At 44.4% G+C, this 26143-nt stretch overlaps 2 protein-coding genes across 4 annotated transcripts in view; one reads left to right on the top strand and one right to left on the bottom strand.

The window, feature by feature from the left end:
- Positions 1 to 8638: 8638 nt before the first annotated feature.
- arxa (aristaless related homeobox a) lies at positions 8639 to 21034 on the top strand. 3 transcript variants are annotated; one of them, XM_080489026.1, is made up of 6 exons: positions 8639 to 9217; positions 9473 to 10037; positions 11420 to 11465; positions 13056 to 13387; positions 14181 to 14293; positions 20731 to 21034. In XM_080489026.1, exons 1-5 carry the CDS (start codon positions 9028 to 9030, stop codon positions 14260 to 14262), a joined length of 1215 nt encoding a protein of 404 aa, XP_080345152.1. In that variant the 5' UTR covers positions 8639 to 9027; the 3' UTR covers positions 14263 to 14293; positions 20731 to 21034. The 3 variants fall into 3 exon arrangements, with proteins under 3 accessions (XP_080345152.1, XP_080345150.1, XP_080345151.1); XM_080489024.1 differs by having other exon boundaries at positions 14032 to 14293; XM_080489025.1 differs by lacking the exon at positions 20731 to 21034 and having other exon boundaries at positions 14181 to 15826.
- pola1 (polymerase (DNA directed), alpha 1) overlaps positions 19381 to 26143 on the bottom strand; it is a 63432-nt gene continuing 56669 nt past the window's right edge. Inside the window, exon 37 of the mRNA XM_080489023.1 lies at positions 19381 to 20407. Within this exon, the coding sequence (XP_080345149.1) occupies positions 20271 to 20407 (137 nt within the window). The 3' untranslated portion in view covers positions 19381 to 20270. The remainder of the gene's footprint in view (positions 20408 to 26143) is intronic.

Raw genomic sequence — 26143 nt, 5'->3', positions numbered from 1 at the left:
GGGGAAAACATTTAAGAAATGCAACTATATTTTAGTTTATGTTTTCAGAAAATCTCCTATGTAAATCTATCCAGACCATTATAAAAAAAAAAAAAGATATCTTTCAAGAAAAAACAATATTGTATGCATCTTCATAACTTTTTTCTTAACTTTGCAGCACACCACAGATATGAAGATATACATCATCTCCTATTAGTTCAGTATCTTTAAAGGAAGATTGAAGCAATGTTTCAATAGGCTGTGAAGGTCATGAGAAGACAGCCTACGCTTGGGTGGGTGAAACACTGGTAGGTATATATAGATCAACAGTACGTTTGATTAAATTAATCAGGCAGTGGCAAGTAGCAACAACTAATTAGAGTGTGCTTGCAGACTGCCCTGCTCTTGTTTCTCTTCAGTAATGAGATTCTTTCATCTTCTCTTTATTCTTCTTTGAGCGAGGGAAAAGCAGCTGTCAGACATTCACTATCAAACACAAAGCAGAAGAAAGAAACCTCTTTATACAGTATGAGTATGGATAGATGTGCCTATACCAAACTTGAAATTGAGTCTTTTGTTAGGCTGCTGATATCACACAAAATTCAAGCATCATTGCAAACCGAATGAGCTATTAGAAAAAAAAATGGCAGTAATGTAATTTATTCTAATTGACTGCTTCTTTGTATTGTGGTGAGCAGCAACAACAGGTCCAATTTGTTTGCCGTGTTAAGAAAAAAACATTAAAACTCAACTTTGTGAAGGACAGGAAGGTGCGCTTGTTATCTGAATTGTTGTCACCCAGCCTCATTTTATGTATCACTCGTTAATAACGGCCTTATGAAGACATCACATCTAACAAGAAATAGCCTGGATTCTTGTACTTTGTAATTGCAGCCCTGTTACATACCATTGCAGTTTAATGCTAAATGACTCCTGACATGAGCCATTCAGTCCCCCCCCCCCCCCCCCCCCCCCCCCCACACACACACACACACACACACACACTCACAGACACGCGAGCATTTGACAGCTCCATTTAACGCTGATTAGATTTGCAAGGACATGTAGTATACACTCTCTCTGTCTCTCCCTGTGTAGGTTGAGAGTCTCCTGAATCTTATCCATCGCGGTAATGTTATGCAAATGGTTTAATATGAAGATAAAAGACTGTTGCAGCGTGCGGCGCTCTCCTGGTTCACAGCCTCGTGTTTCCAGGACGATAGCTTTAACGAGGAGGGCACTATTTGGGAGTCATTAAATGATGGCCTTACTGACATGCACCCGCTCACCATCATCGCCACCCGCCCCGCGTTGGCCATTAAAGCGGCTCACACCCACACCAAGACACACACTACACACACCTTTTAGCACCAGCTCCCAGTTTCTTACACATCACAGTGTCACAGAATAGAAAATTACACTCTCCTCCCACAGAGAAAATTGCTTTGGAATTGCTTGGTTATAAAGATGTGCTTTAAAGAGAGGGGGTGCATGCAATAAAAAGGACACACACAAACACAATTACTTAAGCACTCTAAGGACAATTCTCACAAGTTAATCAGAGGATTTACCAATTATTGATGTCAAAAGGATTTTACAGCTTGTGTGTTTCGTGTCTATGTTTATGTGCTGCATGTGCGTGTCTTTGCATTCTTGGTATTTAGTATGCAATTTCTCCTGTGTCTTGTGTGTGTGTTCAATTATACCAGTCCACACACTGAACACACGCACGTAAAAAAAAAAGTCTTCCCGAATGAGAGATGGCTTTATGTGAAGCTGTCGTCGTGATATTTTAATGCATGAATATAGTTTGGCTGATGTAAGGAAAAGACGTGATGTAATGCAACACGGCAAACACACAATGAGGGATGGGAGACAAGAGGGTGAAGGCGTGCCAGCATTGAGAAATTCAAAGTAGGAAGTAGCAGACCAGACAAAAAGGAGTGAAAAGACGTAAGATGGTACAGAAGAGATAAGTGAAAATGGACAAAGGATGCAGGGGGTGTATGTATAACACAAAGAACATGCAATAAAGAAGTCCAATATGAATTTAAATCTGCAGTATCCACAAAACAGATCTAAAAAGTTACCCGAACCTTCCTGCAATAATGATGCTGTAGTTGAAAAGCTATGGGGTTTGTCATACTGTCCTCCACAGAGAGGGAGTTCAGCAGCAGGCTATATGTGCAGAATAGAGCGAGTTCACTGGTTTCATAGAGCTGATGAGCACTATGCAATAATTTATTGTGGAAGATAAGACCTTCTGCTCGCATTCGAAGACAACTGATGTAAATGGTTTTTAAAAAGTGAGTGATGTGATACGACTTGTAAAGAACAGCAAGATTATAGTTTGCATTCATATCGTTATAGTCCACACATGTTAGCATCAGACACAGTACAGTGTGCACATGTAAATAGGCAGACCAAGTCACACATTTTCACAAATAGGATATATTCTGTCTCTGGTCCTGACCCAGCAACACATCAGACACCTCATCACAGATAGAATTAGCTCCCTGGACAGAGCCAAAGTATGCTTGGGTGTTTGGCAGGAAGCGTAATGGCATTGGGGAGCTGGTGGTGTTTTCCTTGTAGGGGAACCAAAGGGCAGAAGTGTGTATCAGTCCAGACACTTAGCGTGATGCCAGTTATACTATTCACTCCTCCCGCTGGAGTGTGTGGACAGGTAGTGAGGATGCCTCCTCTAAATCTGCAGTTTAGCTAGGTAGGTCTGAGGGGTGGCTCAAGATGTGAAGAGGGAAACTTGAGGTGAATGGTCTTTGGACAAGGAATGAGTGTGTTCAACATCAGAGAACAAGGAGGGTGTGTTTATATCTGTGTGGTTTTCTCCCCAAAGTGTGTGTTTGACTGGTGCAAGAGTGTGACTGATGTTATATCAATCTGGCAATGATTGTGTGTGAGTTTCGGTGTGCATGCACAAATGTGTACATCTCTGCCAGTGTGTATGCACCTGTATGTGTGTGTCCGTCCCCAGCACCATCATTAGGTCGTAGGCAGTCCCAGTGTTGGGGGTGTAGCTTGGCTGCTCCTGCGGCCTCTCAGGCCAATTTAGGTGGAGAAAAGCACTTCGATCCTGGCCTGCAAGTCTGAGGGTCCCCAGCGGGAGGCAGCGCAGCCCTGCAATCTATATTGGATTTATTCCTTTCCCATCTACAGGCCCCACACACCCCACAGAGAGGAAGTCTCAACTGCACTCTCTCTGTCCCCTTAGACAATATGTTATGGTACACACATGAGTACACATAATAGTGTAAACACACACAGGCACACACATGAAGGCACACACTCACTGGCACCTACAACCTAGTCTATCTTCAAGGCACACTCCTCCACAGCAAGGAAGTTATCACCGCACACTTTCTGTCACCGTGGGAGCTGCACCGGGGTCAAGATATACTGAGATTTGTGACAGACAGACGGAGACAGAGACACAGTCGGAAAATCACCCAAGCTTGTCACATACTGAGTTATTTGCCGCTGGCCATTGTTTCTCTCATGGAAAATATTGTTCAGATTTACAAAGGCCAAGGTGTAAAATGCATTTTTTATCACATTAAAGCAAGAAAAAAGAATTTACATAAAACTCAGACAAGGTCAGGGAGAAACGAGGTTCTTAATTTAGTCTAATCAACTGTCATTTGCATCGCGCCATTTGCGCAAGGTATTGCCACTAACTGAATAAATGGACTTCTTCAGACTCAAGGGGGGGCACTCCGGTTTTGATAAGCTGGCAACATAACTGATTTGCATATATTACTTTGATTATCTCATTACTCGGATGATTCTTGTGGAATTTTTGACACTCGCGCAATCGAATTAAAATTAAGGCACGCAATCAATAAAAGGGCAACGCGGCTGTGAAAACACACTGCGCCCCAGGTTTGTATGGTCAACTAGCGACGATGATGACGATCATAATGGTGACAACTGTTATGGTGATGATGTAGCACACGATGGGTGATGGTCATGATGATGATGATGATGATGATGATGATGACCTCTTCAGCTCACGAGCTCCTGGACCCTGCAGTAGGTTTACGAGAGTCTTAGGAGAGTCTCGGGCTCTTGATTCCTATGATCAAAGCAGTAATCAGTGGAGACAATGGGGGCCGTGAAATTGCCGCTCTCGTGTGGGTGACCTATCCACCTGCCATGAATCCAAGAGTGGCCAGCAGGCGGCTCATGTTCCCCCCCAATCGATAAAAGCGCTCGCATCTTTCCTCCAAGTCAACCCATCTGTGGAATGATGAAATCGTGCGTAAAGACGCGCGGGCCTCGGATAATTTTGCAATGCGGTAGCCACACGCTCGGGGAAAGGCAGCCATGAGAGCCATCAATTCTGAACTCCAGAGTATAATCAGGTAGCCAATCATCTGTCACCAAAACCTTCAAGTTCGGACTGATGAATGACCCTGAACACCGCATTTATTGTTTGGTTTCATTTCAATCGCTGTGTGGCGTTAACAGCGCACATCTCTTCCCGCGGTTTATTTTGTGTTCTAATAGCAAAATCTATAATACTACATTATGACAAGTGGCTCATTTGTTGCCACACACAATTTGTGTGAGGGAAGAGGATTTTGAACTCCTCGTCTCCTCTCCTAATAGACTCTCACACGTCTGCACACACTAACCGGGAGCACAGGCAGAAGTCCACGATTGAAATTCATGATGTAAATAATTATAGGCCTGGAAATTGATTTCCTTAGCACCTTCTCCAGCAAACGAGGCCTCCGAAATCCCCCTCCCAAAGAAAGCTACTTCTGTTGAAGCATTAAGTCATTAATTATTTTCCTTACATAAGGACAAATTATCGAGTCAGTTGAACGAAATTAGAACCCTTTGTTTCTGAACAGACCGCATTACCGCTGGAAATTACGGATGATGGCTGCGTGCGCGCTCGCCTTTGTTGTTTCGATCAGCGCCTGTCGCTCTGAACTCGCGCTAACAAAGTCATTAAATTGACTCCCTCTCGCTCTCATTATGCGGGCTGTTAATAACCGCTAATTAACTTTGCTTACGCGCGCCTTAAAAGCCTCCCTTCCCTCCCAACACATACCCGCTCCCTGCTCTCTCTCCCCCCCTTCTCCTTCTTTTTCCTGCTTGGCCTCTCAAGCAGAGCAAGTGTCCAATTATGTCAGAGCGCAAGGATGGATGGAGGATGAGTCGTCGAGGCCAGTTTTGGCTGCATATTAGAGAGCGCTGTTTACACATGTTGCACCGGGACTTGTGTAATGACGGATTACAAGTTAAAACAGCAGTTCTGTTTCTTGTTGCTGCTGCTAAGGCAGGATGTCTCTCTTTCAAGATGGATGGGTCTAGTTTGTATTGAATAAGACACAAGAGGCTTTATTGTCATTGTACAACTCTTGTCAGCATTGCAACAACGTTCTGTTGGTATTCCTTATTTTGCAAACTAATCTTAACAAGTATATCAAATTTACAAGATCAAATGGCTCCAGGAAACTATTGACACAGAAATCAAAATGGCGACAATATATGAAAATTACAGTGCAAACAAATAAGTCAGTAATTCAGATCAAAATCACGGTTTCAGCGAATAAAAGACACAATGTTCAACATTAAGAGGTGGTATAGCAGTGGTTGGGGGTATTGCAACAGTTGGGTATGAATGAGTGTCCAACACCCGTCACACAGCTCTTCGGGAAGAAAGGGATATACAAGCAGTTGCGCTTATAAATGAAATTTATTCCTTCAGGAATCACACACAGAAACGCATTTGTAGTCAGAAAATGAGGGTAAGCGCTGAGGTGGTTTAGGTATGCATAACACAAATCTGGACGGTGTCAAAAGGTCAGGCATGATGTTCTTTCTGTCTTTACATGACAAGAAAGTTATTCAGGCAGTTAGATATTTTATCCAGGAGATGGCGCCAGTTGAATGACCTGCAGAGGGACGCACACCCCGCTGGCCTCGGATGATGGACTTTATTAGTATCACGGCAATGGCCTTCGGGGGAGTGGATGACACGTGCGCTGCAACAACGATTGAGGACACCTTGCTGCACCAGGTCCTGTTGAAATGTATGCACTCGTAAGTGCCTTGATTACCTGCACGAATCGTTTCATTTAAAGCGAAATTGGAACAAACAAACGGCCAGGGTCCGTGCACGTGGACGTCCGGGGCGTATACTGTGGCAAGGTAACAGTATCCGCGCGTTAAAGGAACAGACGGCACACAACCCCGTGTTTCCCCTGGATATTATCAAGTTAGGATGTTATGAAAATACAAGGGAGGCGGTGGCGAGGTGGTGCGGGAACGGAAGGCGGCCTCTTTCCGCCATCTCTTCACCTGCACGTCAAACAGACGGAAAATTGAAAATGTGAAAATTGCGCTCAGGCTATTCCGTCCCCCTCTAATGTATGCGCGTAATTAGTGCATTTAAACAAAGCGCGGATGTCCTGCTGGCTGAAATGGCGGCTGACATCTCTTTTTCCACAGGGTTAATAACAGTGTGCGGATAAATGAATCAAATTGTGGCCCCCAAATTACAGAGCGACTCTAAATACCCGTCTGTATTACGCACGTCTGTTTGTGACCGCGCAGGGAAAAGGCATAACATTTTATATTGTTATTACACTCATTACATTGATTTGCGTGCAAATAAACAAGCTCGGAAGTTTGTGACACCACAAAAAAGTTGCAGATGGATTAAATGTGACACCATCCGTGAGGTTACATCTCCTTATATGATTTCCACTTGTGCCTCTGTGCCGTTATCAAACATTCAGAGGAAGTGTGCAGCAGTGAGGTGAATACAAAAGAAAATGCTTTTCCCCCCCATTGTGATATTACTTTTGTTGATATAAAGGACGCATTATGTTCAACTTTTTACAAGGCTGTTCTGAAAAAATATATATGAAAGCCGTGTTAGCAGGGTTTACCTGCACTAATACTAAGCGAATTGCACCTTAACTAAACTTTGCAGGGATCAATTGCGCTCTTATTCCAGTTCCAATCAAAAAAGAGATATGTATCTAAGGCTTAAAAATAGTTTTTCTTTTTTTTTTTTTTATAAGAAAGTAAAAAAAATGAACAACTTGTGCAATTTTCTGGACATATACTTCATTGTTATTTTTCGTTTTCTGCGAAGCTCCGGCTGGGCAGATACATAACTGGGGGGAGAGAGAGAGAGAGAGAGAGAGAGAGAGAGAGAGAGAGAGAGAGAGAGAGAGAGAGAGAGAGAGAGAGAGAGAGAGAGTAAATTGCAGCTTGGTGAAGTTTTTTGGATTGAATTCTGAAAATGATCCTTTTAACAGTGATGGGCTCTGAGGCGAGGATAGGGGTCATGCCATTCACAGCGGGTTAAATAGACTTTCATTTAAAATTACGTTCTCGATCCATCTCTCCGTCTCTCCCCCTCTCCACGGCGGAGTCCCCGCGTGCTGCCGCGGCTCCCCGTGCGGCGGCTCATCACCGCCGCGCCACCCTCACTTTTTAAGTCAATCCACAACTCCAGCAGAGCGCACGCAATTGGAAAGAGAGAGAGAGAAAAAACGAAAATAAAAATACAGATAGATAGATAGATAGATAGATAGATAGATAGATAGATAGATAGATAGATAGATAGATAGATAGATAGATAGATAGATAGATAGATGAGAAGCAACATTAGCTGTATTAATATTTGCTCTTCAAGTTTGATATTTATATTATTTATGAGGCTCTGACATGGCTCCAGCAGGTGCTGTCTCTGGCTGAACCAAAACCCCGCGCCAGATTTTTCATGTTGGCACAAGGATTGAAGAGGCTGTGTGTTTTATGGAGACAGTTCAAGTTTGAAATTTGGTAATAATAATAATAATAATAATAATAATAATAATAATAATAATAATAATAATAATAATAATAATAATCAAAGGAAATAAATAATGGATGGAACATTTCTAAAGTATATATATATATATATATATATATATATATATATATTTTACAAGCTTTTGAGATAACCTGGAATTGTAAGCCAAAATCAAAACAAAACAAGAATTTGAAGATCATGATATGCCGTCTAAATAAAAAGTTGAGTTGTGTAGCTACTAATGCATACTAATACTACACTGATAATGTAATAGCCCCCACACAAATCTGTACAGATAGGCTGCAGAAAGGACCTTTTATTTTCCACATTATTATTTTTTATTTTCTCAAGTTATAGCGAACAGACCATGACAACAAGTGTAACCCTGCGTAATAAACTAAACTAGCTAAGTGGAATTCAGATATATGGATTTTATAATTATTATTTTTCCTGTGTGTATATTCTGACTCATCTAAAATGGCCAGTTTTAGTTTTGCTTTGCCAGGTCTAATGCAGCTGATAATTGTTTTACTTGCTTGGGTGCATTGTACCACAAATATTCGCTTTTAGTCGTTGATAAAGTATGATAAAAGGTTGCATTCAAAGGTAAAATACAGTTTTGTTGTAGCTCAACTACAATCGCGTCTACAGTCATGCAAATAAGATTGCGTTGAAGTCAGTTGGCCACTTTCTCTGCTGAGTTCGTTCCACGAAGGAGGGATTGAAAAAAACAAAGTCCATGCCAGCTTTTGTCGCCTTTCCCTCAAATTAACTTTAATCGTAAAATATATAAAGCGGCCCTGCGCGGTCTCTCTCTCCACACACACAACTTACGAGCCAATCAGGCGCGCAATAACCACCTCCACGTCTGCTGAGCGCAGCGCGCAGAGCGGAGCAGCGCCTGGCAGAGCGGAGCGCAGCGCGCAGCGGCCAAACCTCTGTCTGTCATTAGCTGAGAGGGTGACAGAGGAGTGACGGGGGGAGAGAGGAGCGGGAGGGAGGAGTGAACGGTCCAAACCGGCCTGAGAGGACAGAGGCAAAGGAAGAAGAGCGCCGGACCAAAAGGGAGAGAGAGAGAGAGAGAGAGAGAGAGGGTGTGTGTGTGTGTGTGTGTGTAAGTGAGTGAGTGAGCGCGTGAGTGAGTGAGAGAGAAAGGTAGAGAGTGGGAGACTGACAGGCGTTACCGAAGGACGAACCGAAGCGTCGACATGAGCGGTCAGTTTGAGGAAGATTTCCACGACCGGGGCGAGAGGAAGAGCAGTAAATCCCCGACACTGCTCTCCTCTTACTGCATAGACAGTATTCTGGGCCGCCGGAGTCCCTGTAAGGTCAGACTGATCGGTGCGCAAAGTTTGACGGGTCTGCCCGGCAGAGGGGAGCTGGACAAGGCGGCTGACGGTGAGTCCACTTTCCAGTGAAAGCAAAACGATAGACGTAAATATCGTTCTAAAAGCTGTTGAAAAGAGAAGCAAGCCGATTTACTCCCAGTCTGTCAGTAATGGCTCTGCAGGAGTTGAAGCACGAAAGCTTTCTGCTCATCAGTCTTGAATCTTGATGTTTAATAAAAGTAATTTTCCTTCCATAAAATAGTTTCAGAATATGGCACTTACGTGATAATTTTAGTCATAATTATTTTTCTGGATTTTCTCTCAGGTCCAACGAAAGAGCAGCTTTCCCTGAGCGCTGACATGCACCTGCCACCGAAGCTCCGGCGGCTGTACGGCCCGGGGGGCAAATACCTCCAGGAGCACGCAGAGAAGCTGGACAGAGAGCGGCTGCTCCTGGAACAAGCCGGCGACGGCCTCAAGATCAGCCAGGCGCCGCAGGTGAGCATCAGCCGCAGCAAGTCCTACCGGGAGAACGCGTCGCTGAGCCGTGGGGAGGGCGACCAGAGCCCGGGGGAGGCCTCGGAGGACGGCAGCCTCGGGCTGGTGGAGCTCGGCCCGCTTAAGTTCGAGGAGGACGCGGGGAAAGAGGAGGAGAGCTGCGGGGACGCGGCCGCACTGTCCCCGAAGGACGAGGAGAGGGAGAGCTTGAACGCCGGGGATGGAGACGTGAGGGACGGGGAGGACAGCGTGTGTCTGTCGGCGGGCAGTGACTCGGAGGAGGGGATGCTGAAACGGAAGCAGAGAAGATACAGGACTACCTTCACCAGTTACCAGCTGGAGGAGCTGGAGAGGGCTTTCCAGAAGACACATTACCCCGACGTCTTCACCAGGTCAGAAACATTCACACTGACGAAATGTCACGGCTGGAAAATATCGTTTCAATTACCTCGCGTAAAAGTACTTTCATTTTTAATTCCACCATTATATTAAAAACACTTTCACAACAGCCGGTGGATAGAAATAAAGACGGGGCTATCGCAGGCCTAAAAAAAGAAAAAGAAAAGGAAAGAAACATGCATATTAAACTTAAATAATTATATTGTAACTAATAGTAATAATAATAATAATAATTCATAATATGATTATTATTATTATTATTATTATAATAATTATTATTATTGTTATTATTATTATATGAATTTTACATTGACCTTTAGGAATGCTATAAAAGCTAAAACACTGCAATGTCTTTTTTTTTTTAATAATGCCATGCATTGAGGGTGATAATTAATAGCTTTTATTTTAAAATAAACACTTCCCTGGCCCATAAACATTTTTCCAGACTCAGTCACAGTAATTCCACACGTCTGTAACAGGACACTGTGCGGATCACAGCTCATAAAAATGCCCCAACACTAAACCCGTGCCTTGCATAAGTGAACACAATAGGCCTGTAAGTGCTAATACATGGGGAGTTTTTTTCTTTTTTCTTTTTTTTTTTAACAGACAACTGCGGTGTTATTGTCACAGAGAATAATTAGGTGGAGCAGTTCAGGTTACCTGCTGGACATGATACTTCATGCACAAAGTCAGGGCCTATAACCTTAAGCCCAAGGGCAGGTGTACATACACTGGCTGAAATGCAAAGCTTTGAATATACAGATTTTTACTGGTTGAAGGTTGAAAATTATCACATTTAAATTCCAAACCTTTTGTTAATCATATCAATCTTCTTATGAATTAGCATATTGATAATTAGCACATTCACTTTCTTTCTTGCTTTTTTATTTCTGATACAGAAAATTTCTCACACCAGTAGGATTATTCACATTTTCCAATCGATTTACTTTAAGGCGACTTGTAGGTCTAATTTGGACTGCAAGCCCATCTTGGAGCTGGAGGGAGCGTCAATTGCTTTGTGGCAGGCTAGTTTAGATGTCATTATTTCAGCCATTATGTTGTTACAGTGACAGGCCTTGGCTAAGGAAAATCTAACAATCACTAGGCCTATTTCTTTCCATCGGTGACAGGGAAAATAGAATATGGCTATGGCGTCTTTTCTGCACTTCATGCCGAGGAGGAGAGGCGAAAAAAATCAAGCCTATTTTGGTCGTCTATTGTTGACAGTGAACAACAGGAGGGGACAAAACAGCAATTCTGCGTTGCTTCCAAATGGTGGCCTGTAACCTTGAATCTTTTCTTACTGTCTCTGTCTTTTCTCTCTTCCTCTTTCTTTCCTTTTCTCTCCCTCCCTTTTTGATTCTCTGTACAGAGAAGAGCTCGCAATGCGCCTGGATCTCACCGAGGCCCGCGTTCAAGTAAGTGGCTCCATATTTATCTTTATCTCAAAAGAGAAGCCTGTGACTTGTAAATCAAATAGAGGAGAGATGGGGAGGGGAAAAAAGCAACATCCTCTAATGTTTTATCTCTCCTCTATAAAATGTTTCCCGGTGTACAGTGCTGGATAATAACCGGTGATATGCGTCACTGATTGAGGATCAACGATTACGGGCCAATTTGAGGCAATAATTTATTACAGTAAAACGTGTTAAATGGGAAGGTCTTTCCTGTTATTGAATGTTATTACACGCGAACGGGAGACGTTTTAGAGGCAATTAAGCGGACGCTGGCGATTCATAAAAAGCTCACTTAGTGCAGGAGCAAACACCGCCTGTATTCCTGGGATGAGGTGGTGTTTGAATTCCCATCAGAGGGGACAGATAGGGGGCGAGGCCGCGATGTGTGTGTGTGTGAGAGAGAGAGAGTAAAAAGATGTGTGCAGGAGTAGGAGGGATGGGGGGGGGAAGAAAGAGGGGAGGGATAATGCTATTTGATTTCCCATTATGTGATTGCAATAGACCTGCATTGATCCGATGCTTTGCACTTGGGAGCGAATGAGAGACCATTAAAGGTGTTTGCTCCCCTCCCTCCCCATCTCCTCTCCTCTCCTCTCCTCGCTCCCCCCCTCGCACTGAAAGCGTGGCTTGCATGTCGAAAGCTCGGGCTCATAACCAGAGAGACAGTTCAAACACGGTGGAAGCTCCGAGAGGTTATGGCCGACGGTAAAACAACAGATGTCTCTTTAGGGGGGTGAACAAATCACTTAACGGGCGCCATCAGGAGGTGATAAAAACTCATAAATTCCCGAGGGGCTGTGTAATGCTAAACAGCCCTCTGGGAATAATGCACGCATGTGTGTGTGTGTGTGTGTGTGTGTGTGTGTGTGTGTGTGTGTGTGCGTGTGTGCGCGCGCGCGCGCGCGCAGTCCCTGTCGCTCAAGTCCGCTCGTTCAATCACTTTCCACATGTTGACATTTTGCTCATTGTGAGAGACCCGTGCTGCTGCAGAGCAAACTGGCTGCGTGGGAAAGTTAAATACTCTCCCGGATTGGAAAGTCACTTGTTCTGAGCGTCTCTTAAGAATTTAATTTAAAGCGCATTAATTGTTATTGGAGCCGGTTCAGCGGTAATTTTCTGGATCTTTTGTTAACACCGCTCTTAATTATGCCCCCCCCCCCCCCCCCACACCGCCCCCACCCCACCCTGAAGCCCATCTGAAGGGGGGAGGGGGGTGTTAATTAGACAGAAAGTAGATTTAAGAGACCTTGCATGTAATTACCGTTGACTTTCCGCCTGCTGGCCACCACCTGAACTAGACAACTATTAGACTGAACTGTTAATGTGACTGAAGCACCACTGTGAAACACTTGTGACTTGAGTTTTAATGACGTTCAAAAAAAAAAAAGTGTAAGAAAAGCCATCTGTTCCGATTATATCATTTCAAAGTGTATTCCTTTACATCCAACTGGTATTTATGTGAAAACCATGCTGGTATCTGTATTTCTATGAAGGGAGAACCTATAACATCAAGAAATACAATGAGAGCTTAACATAATGTTTCTATTCCAGGTGTGGTTTCAGAACCGCAGAGCCAAGTGGAGGAAGCGTGAGAAGGCCGGCGTGCAGGCTCACCCCTCAGGCCTGCCCTTCCCAGGCCCGCTGGCAGCAGGCCATCCTCTCAGTCACTACCTGGAGGGAGGGCCCTTCCCTCCTCACCCGCATCCGGCCCTGGAGTCCGCCTGGACGGCTGCTGCGGCCGCGGCGGCAGCCTTCCCGGGGCTCACCCCACCGCCTCACAACAGCTCAGCACCACCTCTGGCCACACCGCTCGGCCTGGGCACCTTCCTGGGCACGGCAGCCATGTTTCGCCACCCTGCCTTTATCGGACCCACTTTCGGCAGGTGAGCTGAATCACTGATTTCTACCACAGCCCACCAATCTATAACTCCAGGACTATGTGAAGACGTGGAAAAACAGAGTAAATGACAACAATTTTGCAGTCAGGCACACGTATGGAAAAAAAAGCACCGCCGCAGCAGAGCTTAAAATAAATTCCTGGCACATCTCTAATGACTGATGTTTACAGTAATCCTCAGTCACACTCCCTGTTTATCTCAGTGTCTGATTATAAATATGTTATACTGCTAACCATTCACAGTGGCGTGTAATCACACTGTCAGATGCCTTAATAAATTAACCAAACATGTGATCCTGCTAGACAAGCTGTGAGGAGGGGTGACACCACACACTCCATATGCCACAATTATCTCCTCCATTATGCAGCATTATTAACCGTGTAATCCCCTCGTTGTCTTTTATATCCGGAAAGCAGATGAAATGAATCCAGGAGAGGGTTTAAGACTAAATTAACTGCAGAATCCAAGATGAAAGAAAACGAGTGTGATGGCGTTCATCTTCCACTGCTTTCAGTGGACAGGCAGTTTTAAATGGAGCAACTAAAGAGCTGCAATCATTTTGAAACCTGAGGTAAACTTGGTTTCATTTAAATTGTGGTAAAAACTTTGCATTTTTGGTCCCTGTCCAGGCTCTTCTCCAGTATGGGTCCTCTGACCAGTGCTTCCACCGCTGCAGCTCTCCTGCGCCAGCCCGCCCCTCCTGTAGAAAACCCCTCCCATGCGGGCCCTGTCCTCCCTGACCCTTCCTCTTCTTCCCCCTCCTCCACCTCTTCCTCAGCTGCAGCGGACCGCCGGGCCTCCAGTATCGCCGCGCTGCGCCTCAAGGCCAAGGAACACTCGGCTCAGCTCACCCAGCTTAATATCCTGCCCACCGGAGCCGCGGGGAAGGAGGTGTGCTGAACACTCAACACCAGCTCTAAGCCTCCCCGTTCCGGGCTTACGTCCCATTCCATGACACCCCCACCAAACCAAACTCCCATTCATACCTCCTGAGGCCGATGTCCTGATGTACCCCTGCTCCACTGTCCCTCTTACCTCATGTATCCCCAATTAGCACAACCAAATTCGGAAGAGCACTGTTTAAAGACAAGTGTGTGTCTGTGTGTGTGCCTGGCGATCACAGGTACCTTGTTTCACACTTACAGGACACTTTCTCACCTAAAGATCAACTGCAAAACTTTAAGACGCAACATAAACTATGTGCTTGTAGAATTGAGGCTTTTACACTAAATTCAATCTGTCTCTTGTACACAGCTGTGAATGCATTTCTTTGCTTATTCCTAATATCATTGAGCACAAGCAGGAACTCCAACATTGACTCAAGTTCAGTAGGCAAAACTTGTATTTTAGTCGAGTACTTCCATTGCACTTTACTGATAAAGGGAAAGATTTATCTTGTATTCCAATACATCATTTGGCATTATTTATTGTTTTTGAATGATCGTCATTATTGTCTAATTAGGATTTTAAATACAGAGTATGTTTGCTGCTTATATAAAATAGGTTTAACATTTTTATAAATAATGAAATAATAGTATGATTGGCAGCATGACACTGCATGCTCAGTTATAATTGTAGCTGAATATTTACCAGTGATTTCCACACACACACACACACACACACACACACACACACACACACTGACAGCTGAGGAACCACAGGGGAACCCAGACTTTTAGAAAAAGGATCCTTGTGTTACTCCAAATGTGGACAACATGAGTGCTCGACATTAACACTGCTTAATCTGTATGCATTGATGTGGGCTGAGCTGGTCTGCATCTACCACAAAGGCCACTTGGAGGACCCCCCCCCCACCCCCCCTTCTCTCCTCACACATCCCCCTGAACCAAAGGAAAACTGTCCATAGACCTTCCATATAGCCTTCTCTGCAAGCCTGACTCCTCTCCACTGCTCGCCTGTGCCTCAGTCACTCTCAGAGTCACACTCATGTTCATAACACCTCCTGTCCTGCCTGTGTTTCTGTAAATTGACAAATTTTGGTTTGATCCCCACAGCAGTGTATTATAACTTGAGTGTGACTGTTTAGGATAGGTGAGCATTGCTGAGATCAGAGACGCATCTCTAGACCTGACTGTGTGAAAGAGAAACTGTACATAATGTGTAAAAAGAAGAGGAGAAAAAAAAAAAGTACATGAAAAAAAACAAAAAAAAAAAACATGATGATTTTCAAAACAAGGTCGTGTATATTTCAAAAGGCCTTGTTTTGATGATTTGCACTCGGTGTAGTGTGTAATGAATGTGTAGAATTTCACCTGTGTTTATGAATTGATAGGTTTTTAGATAATTATTTATGTCAAAAAACCTTTCCCCCAACGGAAAATGAGTGAAGGAGTTTTGTTTTTCTTATTAAGTGATTGTAAGTTTCCTGGTTTAATAATGCTAATTTGAATAAATTACACTGGTAAAATGAGTTATCCTTTATTATTTCAAATTCCTTTAGGACTGACATATAGGCCTTTAAACCAGGAAAAAAAAAATGCGAAATAGAATAATATAGAACTATTAATAATAATAAAAAAAAGGTTATGAAAAAATGCGCCGTGTGTCTTACATTGGGGAGGAAAAGAAAACGAGTTTATTCTAAATAGTGCAGCGGAATGCGAAGTAGAAATCCCTCCAAGCTTCAGTAACAGGTCGCCTGATGTTGGGAAATGCCTGCAGGCCATGTGAGAGAGAGAGAGAGAGAGAGAGAGAGAGAGAGAGAGAGAGAGAGAGAGAGAGAGAGAGAGAGAGAGAGAGAGAGAGAGAGAGAGAGAGAGAGAGAGAAAGAAAAGAAGACAAGAAGAAAAGTCTCCACCTGCACTGAGGTGTTTAATCCAGAGCGCTGCGGTGCGTCTGTCCTCCTCAGGCCCAGTTGACAAAATACTGACCATATATTCATGAGCTTAATCCTCAACATGTGAGACGCACCACAAAGGCGAGGGGTTTTCAATTAGATCGCCCACTTTATCTTGGGGGGCCCCGTCACAAAACTTCCTTTAAGACCCTTTAAAGGCGCTAAATTGGTCTTAACATCTGTAATGCCATGTCGATGGAAGCGAGTCCCCTTTGTCATTAATGAAGTAACAAACCACTTCATCAAGCGGCTTTCACACACACGCGCGCGCGCACACACACACAGACACACACACACACACACACACACACACACACACACACACACGGTTACCCCCCCCACCCCCACCCCCACCCCCCCTTCATTGGATCTCACTACTGATGCAGGACTATTACAGCAATCAATGCGTCTTCTCCTCCGTTTGACCCGTCCATGGTGCCCGACCAAACCGCGTGAAATTACCCCGCGGATTAAAGTAGCCCCCCCCCCCCCCCCCCCGACCCCTCACCACCCCTCTCTCTTTTAAAAAAGAAAAAAAAATAGATATATATATTATTGTGTGCATGCGTGAAAACCGTTTTCATTCAGATCTTACACCTGTTAATCACTCAATTTAATCCAAACGAGCGCGACTCGGATGCGACACGAGTTTATCCAGAGTGCATCCGGCTGCGCCTTGGTGCGTAATGCAAAAAAAAGAAGAAGATAAAAACCAATTTCTTCCGTCATAAAGGATGTATGAGAGCTCCATGTGTTTTAAAATTCCCATTCTTCCCTGTGAAGCCCAGTGAAGCGTGTGTTTTATTCCCCCTGTATGGTCCTATATAGGGTTTTGATGAGATTGTCTGGGCACCTTTAATCTTATTGTGAATATAACTAATGAATGGCAAACCAATTTGTCCCTAATATCTGGGGAATGCCGGGAGGCGGATGACCTGCTGGGAACAGGGCTTAAACTTTCTTTGCAGCGCAAAAAGGCGAGAAAATTGAAATGCTGTTGCAGGGGCAATGGCTGTGGGTTTATAAAGTCACACTTGTTGGATGTGTGCTCTCTCATTCATGACAGGTCTGTGGTACTTGGGATTAGGCCAGGAGGTTCTTATTGCATGAATGATCACGGTAATGAATGTTGATAAATATATAAAAAATGTGAATAACAGTCTGGAGTTTTTTTTCCCCCCCTTTTCTTTTTTGTAAATCTGCATGATTGGGTTAAAGCAATGCACATGGCCGCCTCTCTCAGGTAAATCCAGGTGTCTGGAAAATATCCCCCCATGCACCAGCTTGTCTGCCCATTTTCATCAGCCGGCCTGCTTGGCTTGATTTGGCCCGTGATTTGGATTCTCCGGGGCCTGGTTTCTCCCACCACGTCCCCGCCTGAGAGAATAGGCCCAATCACTCCACAGCCACGGCCGGATCAGTGCTCGCTGCGTCCCCGGGAGATGGAGCTCTAAAAGGCGCTTTGATGAACCCCCCCCCCCCACACACACACACACACCTCCCTCCCACCCTCCCTTCTCTCCAGGCGGAGAACCGGCCCCAATGAAAGACCTGAATAGCGGGGCCACGGCTCCCCGCTCCCCTCTCGGATCCCCTCTTAATTCCCCGTCTCTCTTGCTCTCATCCAATTAGCTCAGTGTATTAAGCGGTTTATCGTCTCATAACCGCCCATTCAGCTCCAACAAGGGAGACACTTTGCAATAGGACCAGCTCTCCTTTTGACACCCTCTCTGCTGCTTGTATGTTCCTCCGCGCCATGAATAACGGGGACAGAATAGGGGACTAATTCCCTCATCAAAGCCTACCTTGTCCATCGCTGGTCAAAACGACAAGCAATAAAGCTTAACGCCACAATACAAAGAGACTTGTTCGACCCTATTAGCTTAGCAGGGTCGAATTAATGCAGGGACCTAATTTGACTGGGTTTACTCCAAAACTGGGTCCACAAAACACCTTGGAAAAAAAAAAAAAGAAAAAAAAAGAAACCTGCAGCCTGATAGTGGGAATAGCAGGCCTGCGTGCACATGGACTGTGAGCTGAGGTTGATTAAATCTGCAAGAAGATGGAGAGAGGGAGGGAGGGAGGGGGGGAACTTAAAAAACAGGCTAAAGAAGCAGAGGGAGAGGCAGTGGGGCTGATGTGATTTAATAAATATGTAAAGTTATGAGCAATAGGCTACAAATGCATGGAGACACTTGCTTGCTCGCTCGCTCTCTCTCTCTCTCTCTCTCACACACACACACACACAGCATGTTCTATCCATTGCATAGTGAATCATGGTTTAAGTGTTCAGCCCACTTAAGGTTGCCTTCACAAGTCACAGTGGTTTGAAGTGATTTGTGAGGCGTGCAGTGTTTATGGAAATGCACGCTGCAGGATGGAGTAAAAAATCCCTCGACTGTATTAACACAAAGGAGGATTCTTGGAGGAAAAGAGCTCAAACACTCCAAGCAGTGAGTTACATGGTGATCTTTACCCACAGCAGAGTAAACAGAGACACTATTTAAAACATGCAGAGCTAAATTGCGGCATATACCGAGAGACAATGCAAATTTGAGACGGTGCCTTCTGGTTTCACCCTTTAAATGTCTGTTTGCAGTGCATGTAGGACACAAACTGCAAGGATGCACCTCGACAGGACACCGGTTTGACTCCAGAGACCAAGAGAAAGACTTTCTGGAGTTATATCACCCTCTAGTTTCCTGGAACCGCAAACTCACCGGGTTCTGAATGAAATGGCACCTTCACAGAAAATCTGTTGAGTTTTTTTTCAGATAGAAAGACACTCGGAGGACGGGCCTGGCAGTATTTGGTGTAACTTTTGCATAAAAGCAGCGGTGAAATCCACTCGCAAGACCAAAACTTCACCTCATGATAGAAGGCTTTAAAAGAAAAAGTTGTGATCAAATCTTAAAGTAGTTCCAAACACATCTGCGACAAGAACAGTCCATTGCTTTGGTGGATTCTTTGTAAGATTTACAGTTAAGAAATGTAGAAAAATCCTTCAAATATGGCCTCTCATTAAGGTAGCATGGCTTTATCCATCCATCCATCCATCCATCCATCCATCCATCCATCCATCCATCCATCCACTCAAACAATACCACATAACACAGGATTTACTTCTTAACCACTTATTTTATTGAGGTTTCAGTATTAAAAAATGCACTCATCAATATCAAAATACTCTACAGGAAAATATTGTGGTCATTACACAGAGAGGAGAAATAGTGGAATAAATCCTGCAGAGAGATACACAGCTCAGATACATCGAAAATTACATGCTTTAAAACAATTTGCACAGAAGCGGGGAGGGAGGGGGGGAAAAATGGAGTGAAAAGGGTTGAAATGACATCAGTTAAACAGAGGCGGCAGAGGAGAAGGAGATCAGCTGTTCGATACCGGGACAAAAGAGCGAGGGAGCGGCGCGTGTGGCCTCCATCACCCCGTCACTCCCTGCATCCTCCTTACTCCTTTCTTTCATCCACTGATCTCTCACGCGAGCGCACACACACACACACACACGCGCGCGCGCACACACATGCGGGAGATGAATGGTGGTAATCAGAACAAGTGTCCGATCGCTGCAGGCGTCCAGTGGTCTTAGTGGCCGGGGTCACTATCATTGGCTAATTAGCGTCTTTTGGAGTATACCGGCTGCTCGGAGGATAAGTCATTTTTACACACACACACAGACACACACACACACACACATACAGAACTGGCCTCCACGCACACAATAGACTGTCATTTAGGTATGATTGCTACTCCCCTTTACGACACAGAGGCCGGGTGATGAGGTCAAGTCTCGAGTGCATGTGTGTGCATGTTTCTGTGTGAAGAAACCGGGAAAGGTGAAGGTGTAATTGGGTTTTCAGCCTTAGAACAAGGCCGATGAGCTCCGGAGAAGATGATATTAGGGTGAAGAGGCCAAAGCCTAAAAAATGGCCAATCTTGTTGTATTTGTAAAACATAAACAGTGAAAAGAGACGCGGGCGAGTCAGACTGTGTTTACTTGATGGAGGAGAAAGCCTGGAAGAGTTTGGCCAGGTTCACCTCCGAGTAGCCACTGGTGGCCAGAGCTCTGTCCGGCACCTCCTTGAGCCTCCGGTACACCTCCTTCTGCTTGGACATCCGGGTAACATGAGCTGCAGGACGAAGGGAAGAAGAGTTATCAATGCTGGCGTGATGCATGTATTTCAGCCACCTTCCGAGTCTCACTAGAAGAGGAGCAGGGATCCTGTCAGCTTCGTCTTGTTACCAATAAACACTTCTGCAAGCAATGCTATCGGTTTGTGAGTGGGAGGAAGATCACAGAGAATTGGACTGATGGGTCGATGGCGCTCACACACACACACACACACACACACACACACACACACACACACACACACACACACACGATCATAGGATCAATACGAAAGTCCAATGAGAGCATGAAGTCAATGTCTTGTCCCTGTTATCTCTTCAGGTGGGCTGTAATAAGGCCGGAGAGAAGACTGTGAGACGACTGTCTGGGTTCGCCACTACGACCGAATCTTTACAATATTAGACCGAGCGTCGAGTGCAGATGAAGTATCATGAAACCAAGTAATGACACACTATCAGAACAAAGTGTGCGGCGAGCTACATCGCCGATAACAAGGAGTCGGCAGGAGCACGCGGGCGGAGAAGCAGCGGAGCGGAGAGACGTGGTTTGATTTTGTCGGATTTCACGGCGTCGGTTTGCTCTCCTTCATACCGACAGTCGCCTGTGTCTTTATGTCCTGGAAACTAAATAAATAAAAAAAAAAAACAAAGTGCAACATCTGCTGCTTTTTAGTCACTTGTTCGGCAACATTGAGATAATGAAGCCTCCTTTAGCACGACGAATCCCTCAGTCGCCAGTATGAGACACCATGTTGGTAAATTGTGGTCGATGGACAGAGGAGGTCTGGTGAAAACTGTCCCACAGCTGAACTGTGGGTAGTTCAACATGGCAGAAACCAGAGAGTGTGAACAGTGGATGTATTTTTTTTTAAATTTTATTTTAGAAGAGAATATCTTGTTTGAAATTAAAATATTGAGTGATATTTAGCAACCTCTGTGTTTCTCCCTGGATACAAACTAATAATAGTAAAAAGATCATATTAAACAATGGGAATGTTGTATTTGCCCTCATTGTTTACCTTCTAACTGATTCACCTTATTGATGCGATTAACTTGAAAATATAATAAACTATATTAAAAAAAAAAAAAAAACTCCATAAAATGAGTGGACAATTTCAAAAACATACCTAATAACTTAGGCAAGTCACATTTAGGGCACTTAGTTTAGCCTATACTACATTATATGGTAGGACAGTAGTAATTAATAGCAGAAATTTCCACAGAAATCCAGAGAATTAATCCAGTTTACCTTCTTTTAAAACTAGAAATTACAAAAAGTTTATAATTTTGTTTCATATATTCGTTTAAAAATATTTCGTCATATGTAAATGGAACATAAATGTGTTGTAAACCAACTTTAAAGTACAGAAATATCCTTTGAAAATACTTAAATACAGCAGATTCCTTATTAATTTTTTTATTAACAAAGTTGTTACCATAGAATATTTATTGGGGGAAAGATTAACATTCGATTTGGCGTAGAAGAATAAAAAATAATAAAAGAAAATAAATCTGTGTGCAAAAGACATCGTCCCACCAGTGTCTGATTAGAAACAATAAATTAAATATAAAATATGGTTGGTATAATAATTGCAGATTTTCTTTTTTTTTTGTTTCGTGGTTTACTTGTGGAAATTATTTCAAACTTTTCAAATGGTTTAATACTGATAGCAGCGAAGATTCGTTCACCGTGTAAAGTTGTCATAACGCTATCAGCACATCGTAGATCAAACAACGCAGAAAATAATTAGCAGATGAACAAATAAGAGGAAATGTTCATCGTGACAGGCGCTACATCAACGTCCCCTGAGAGTGTTTGTGTTTGTGTGTGTGTGTGTATGTGTGTGTGTGTGATCAGGGACAATTAGATAAGAATTGGGCTTTTTCTTTGATAAATGACTGAATCATTGAGTGATTAGTGGAACATTGTTGACTAATCAATTTGTTGTTTAAACAGTGATTTGGATCCAAACTAATGGAAGGGCAACGGTTGGATTGTTGTTTTTTTTCTTAAAATGAAAACAAAAATTGTTTGTGGGCAGTGAGTTGTATTCTTGTGTTTGTTTACATGTTTTTTTTTGCTCAAAAGCACAGACAATTTTGTCCATATGTCATGTCCACAGTCCAATCTCCTGCCTTGTCCTTCCTGCCTCTTACATTAGTGGCTGCTGGATAAATACCAGCCAACTGCCCAAGGGAACAAAGGTTAGGTACACAGAGATCAACAGTGACACACACACACACACGCACACACACACACACACACACACATGAAAAGCAACTCAATCACTAAAAAACACGCATGTGACAAACATGCAGACGTAGAAGATGGTGTGGATGACTTAAACAGCGGCAGAAACTATTACCAGATAATCCTCATGTTAGTGAGGAGAGGGGTGGAGGGAGAAACAAGGGGGGAACAGAGGCAGGGAGGAAGAGACTAGTCTATTTATCTGCAGCATTGGGTGGTGGGGGGTAGGGGGGTGCATGATCAAGCGAAAGCAATCATGTCATCATTTCTGAAAGGTAGAAGAAAATAATTCTGCCCCTCCTCTCCTCTTCCCCACTCCTTTCTCTTTTCCACCTCAATCACTGTGTGGCGAACAGATAAAAGAATGATTTAAGAGTCACAGAGAGGAAAAGAACGAGGGAGAGACCTCGCTGCAAGTTGGAGCACAGTGGGGAGTGTAGTTCAAATAAATAGCCTCCCCCTAAAGAGCGAGCATGAGGCGGATGGAGGGAAGAGAGGGGGGGAGACGGCGTCGCCGGGGAAGGCCAGAACGTGACGGCAGAAAAGAGGGGGGTGAGGAAAGAAAACAAGGGGGAACAAAAGATATGTGGACAGAAAGAACGTGTGCACCTTGGGCGCTTGGAAACTTTGTCCGACTGGCCACACAGGACAGACGTCCGCTGGACGCGGCGCCATCTTTCTTTCGATCGCACGGGCGCGGGCGCGCGCGCACACGCACGTGCACGGGGAGTGTATCAGAGGTTATATCTGCTCTAACTAGGTGTTGTCACACACTCGCGCACACGCTGGCGCTGCTGGGCACGAGTAGATCGGGGCTCTGCACGCTCTAACTAGGTGTAAATACAATAACAAGCCTGTAATTAAGTGAGCATGATGAAGTTAATGGAGATCGGCCATTCCGTCGGCCGCCTCCATGAATATTCTATTAGGCTGGTGGCGACGGGCAGCTGGAATAGCAGTTAATTTAATCACCACTCGGAGCACAGGGAAACTTCTTTGTGTGAGTGTAATTGCACAGAATGAATAATTGATTTGACAATCGCACCCGCGGATTTTGCCACCCCGCTTTGTATTGCCGGAGAAAGGGAGGGGAGCAGCGAAGAGGGAGAGAGGGAGAGAGAGAGAGGGAAGAAAATGAAGAGGAAAGAGAAGGAAGGAGGAGAGGAGAAAGAAGATAGAGAGAGAGAGAGAGAGAGAGAGAGAGAGAGAGAGAGAGAGAGAGAAAGAGAGAGAGAGAGAGAGAGAGATTGGAGGAAGAGTGGGAGGGTAGCAGAGGACCAAATGCAGAGCTCTGAGAGGTGGTAGGGAAGCTGTCTGTAAATGGATCATTACAAAAGCGCCGCTCAAGGACAATTTATATTTTATCAATGCGGCAAAATTACATTATTGCTCACACACGCAATCATACTGCCCACACTCAAGATTGAGACCTGGAGGGAGGGGATGGGGCTGATGGAGAGGAGGGAAAGGCAACAGACAGAGGAAACAAGGGAGGACGGAGATGAGGAGGAAGAAAAGGGAGAGCAGCACAGACGGAGAGAAGGAAAGTGACATGAAATGATTTGAAAGTCATTGATACGGGATGTTCCCAGCTAAAGAACGGACAGCATCCTTTTTCTTTTTTTTTGTCTCCCCATAGTGTGTGTGTGTGTGTGTGGTGAAGAGTGTGTATGTGTGTAATCTATTAGAGATCTCCTGCAGCGGATGAAATTACCTCCATGTTTTACTCAGTCGCAGCAATCAGGCACAAAAATGCAATGTACATGTAGATAAGACAGGCGCGTGCTTGCAAATCTGCGCACACACACAAACACACACACGCGCGCTGATCAAATTACATTCTGCATTCACTCAGAACTCTTGTGTGACGCTATTTTTCTTTAATGTGCCGTGTTGCATATGCATTCCGCACACCCGTAAACGTTCATGTTCAGACTTCACAATAGACGCAGGACACATGCTTTCAAAGATATAATCAAACCTGTGTGACATGACGGGTATTGTAGCGAAGCATGTCATGCGTTTTCCCTGCCGTAAACAACAGGAGACGCAAACACCGGCAGGACGAAGCCGATAATGTGTTTCTTTCAATAAATGCCAATAATGGAACAAGCCCCATAGTTGTGTATTGAACGTATGAGCGGTTATCAGGTGTGAAGCCTGTAAATTTGGTATGCAACACTTGGCACAGCAGGAAAGGAAATTCAAATTACTACTTGCAAGCTGGTGGTTTCTGGTGTTCACCATTAAAGTATTTGAGGCATATCTTAACCATCACGTCACACGTTCATACTTTCTGTCACTCTGTACCTCCAGAGCAACATTTCTCGAAGCAAAGGTTTGGAATATCATTTTGTCTAACTATGTAATGTGATTTGGGTAGGCCTGGTGTCTCGATCAACATCTGGACGTAATCAACACTTCAGATCGAATGGAGCTGGAAATATATGTATGACTGCTGATATAAACGCTCTAATATTTACTAAAGAAAAGTCAGGCTGATTTTCAAAATAGGAGAAAATAAATAAAATGTGAAAGTTGTGCTGGACCTCAGAACAATAAAAACAACTGAACAGTTGTGGTCCTGCCAAGATGTTCAACTGGAGCTTAATGGAGTCAGGACCGTTCTCACACACACACACACACACACACACACACACACACACACACACACACACACACACACACACACACACACACACACACACACACACACACACACACACACACACACACACACACACACACACACACACACACACACACACACACACACACACACACACACACACACACACACACACACACACACACACACACACACACACACACACACACACACACACACACACACACACACACACACCTGGAGGAAACTGATCTTTCCGGACCACATCAGCCTGGAGATCAAACATTCGCTCCTGGAGAGGCCCAGCACTGAACCATTTATGCTTCTGTGTGACTTCCTTGCAGAACCTCCTGACATCTGTGATGAGAAGTGAATCGGAATGAACACGGCGAGCTGCCGTTCAAAGCTGAAGCTGTCGAAGCGGTCGGTGAAAATGATAACCAGCTTATCAATAAAGTCAACAAAAGACATCGAGCTGCCCGTGAACTTGTTCGAAGTTATTTTCTGTGATCTCACTTCTGATTTGAGTGGGCGTGTGGAGTTGCACTGTAAACATTTAAAAAAGCCGTTCAGAATCTCACCCGGCTGTCTCTCTCTGTCTTCCTACTCTTCTCATTTACCACATTAACTGGTAACGTCCGTCTGTGCTGCAGAATCTCAGTTATCTCAATCTCAGCCCGTTAGTGACCTTCACTCTAGAGCATCATCGGGACAGGGTGGGAGAGTGGTTCGCACTCGCACAGCTCAAGCGATCAGAGTTCGACTCCCAGTTGGAACGTTTCTGTGAGCAGTTTGCATGTTATCTTTTTCTCGAGTGACGAGGGACAAACAATTCAGCGAGACTCCATTAGCTTG

Source organism: Lipophrys pholis (genome assembly GCF_963383615.2).
Source record: "Lipophrys pholis genome assembly, chromosome: 20".
Taxonomy (NCBI): Eukaryota; Metazoa; Chordata; class Actinopteri; order Blenniiformes; family Blenniidae; genus Lipophrys; species Lipophrys pholis.
This window is presented reverse-complemented; position numbering and strand designations above follow the sequence as displayed.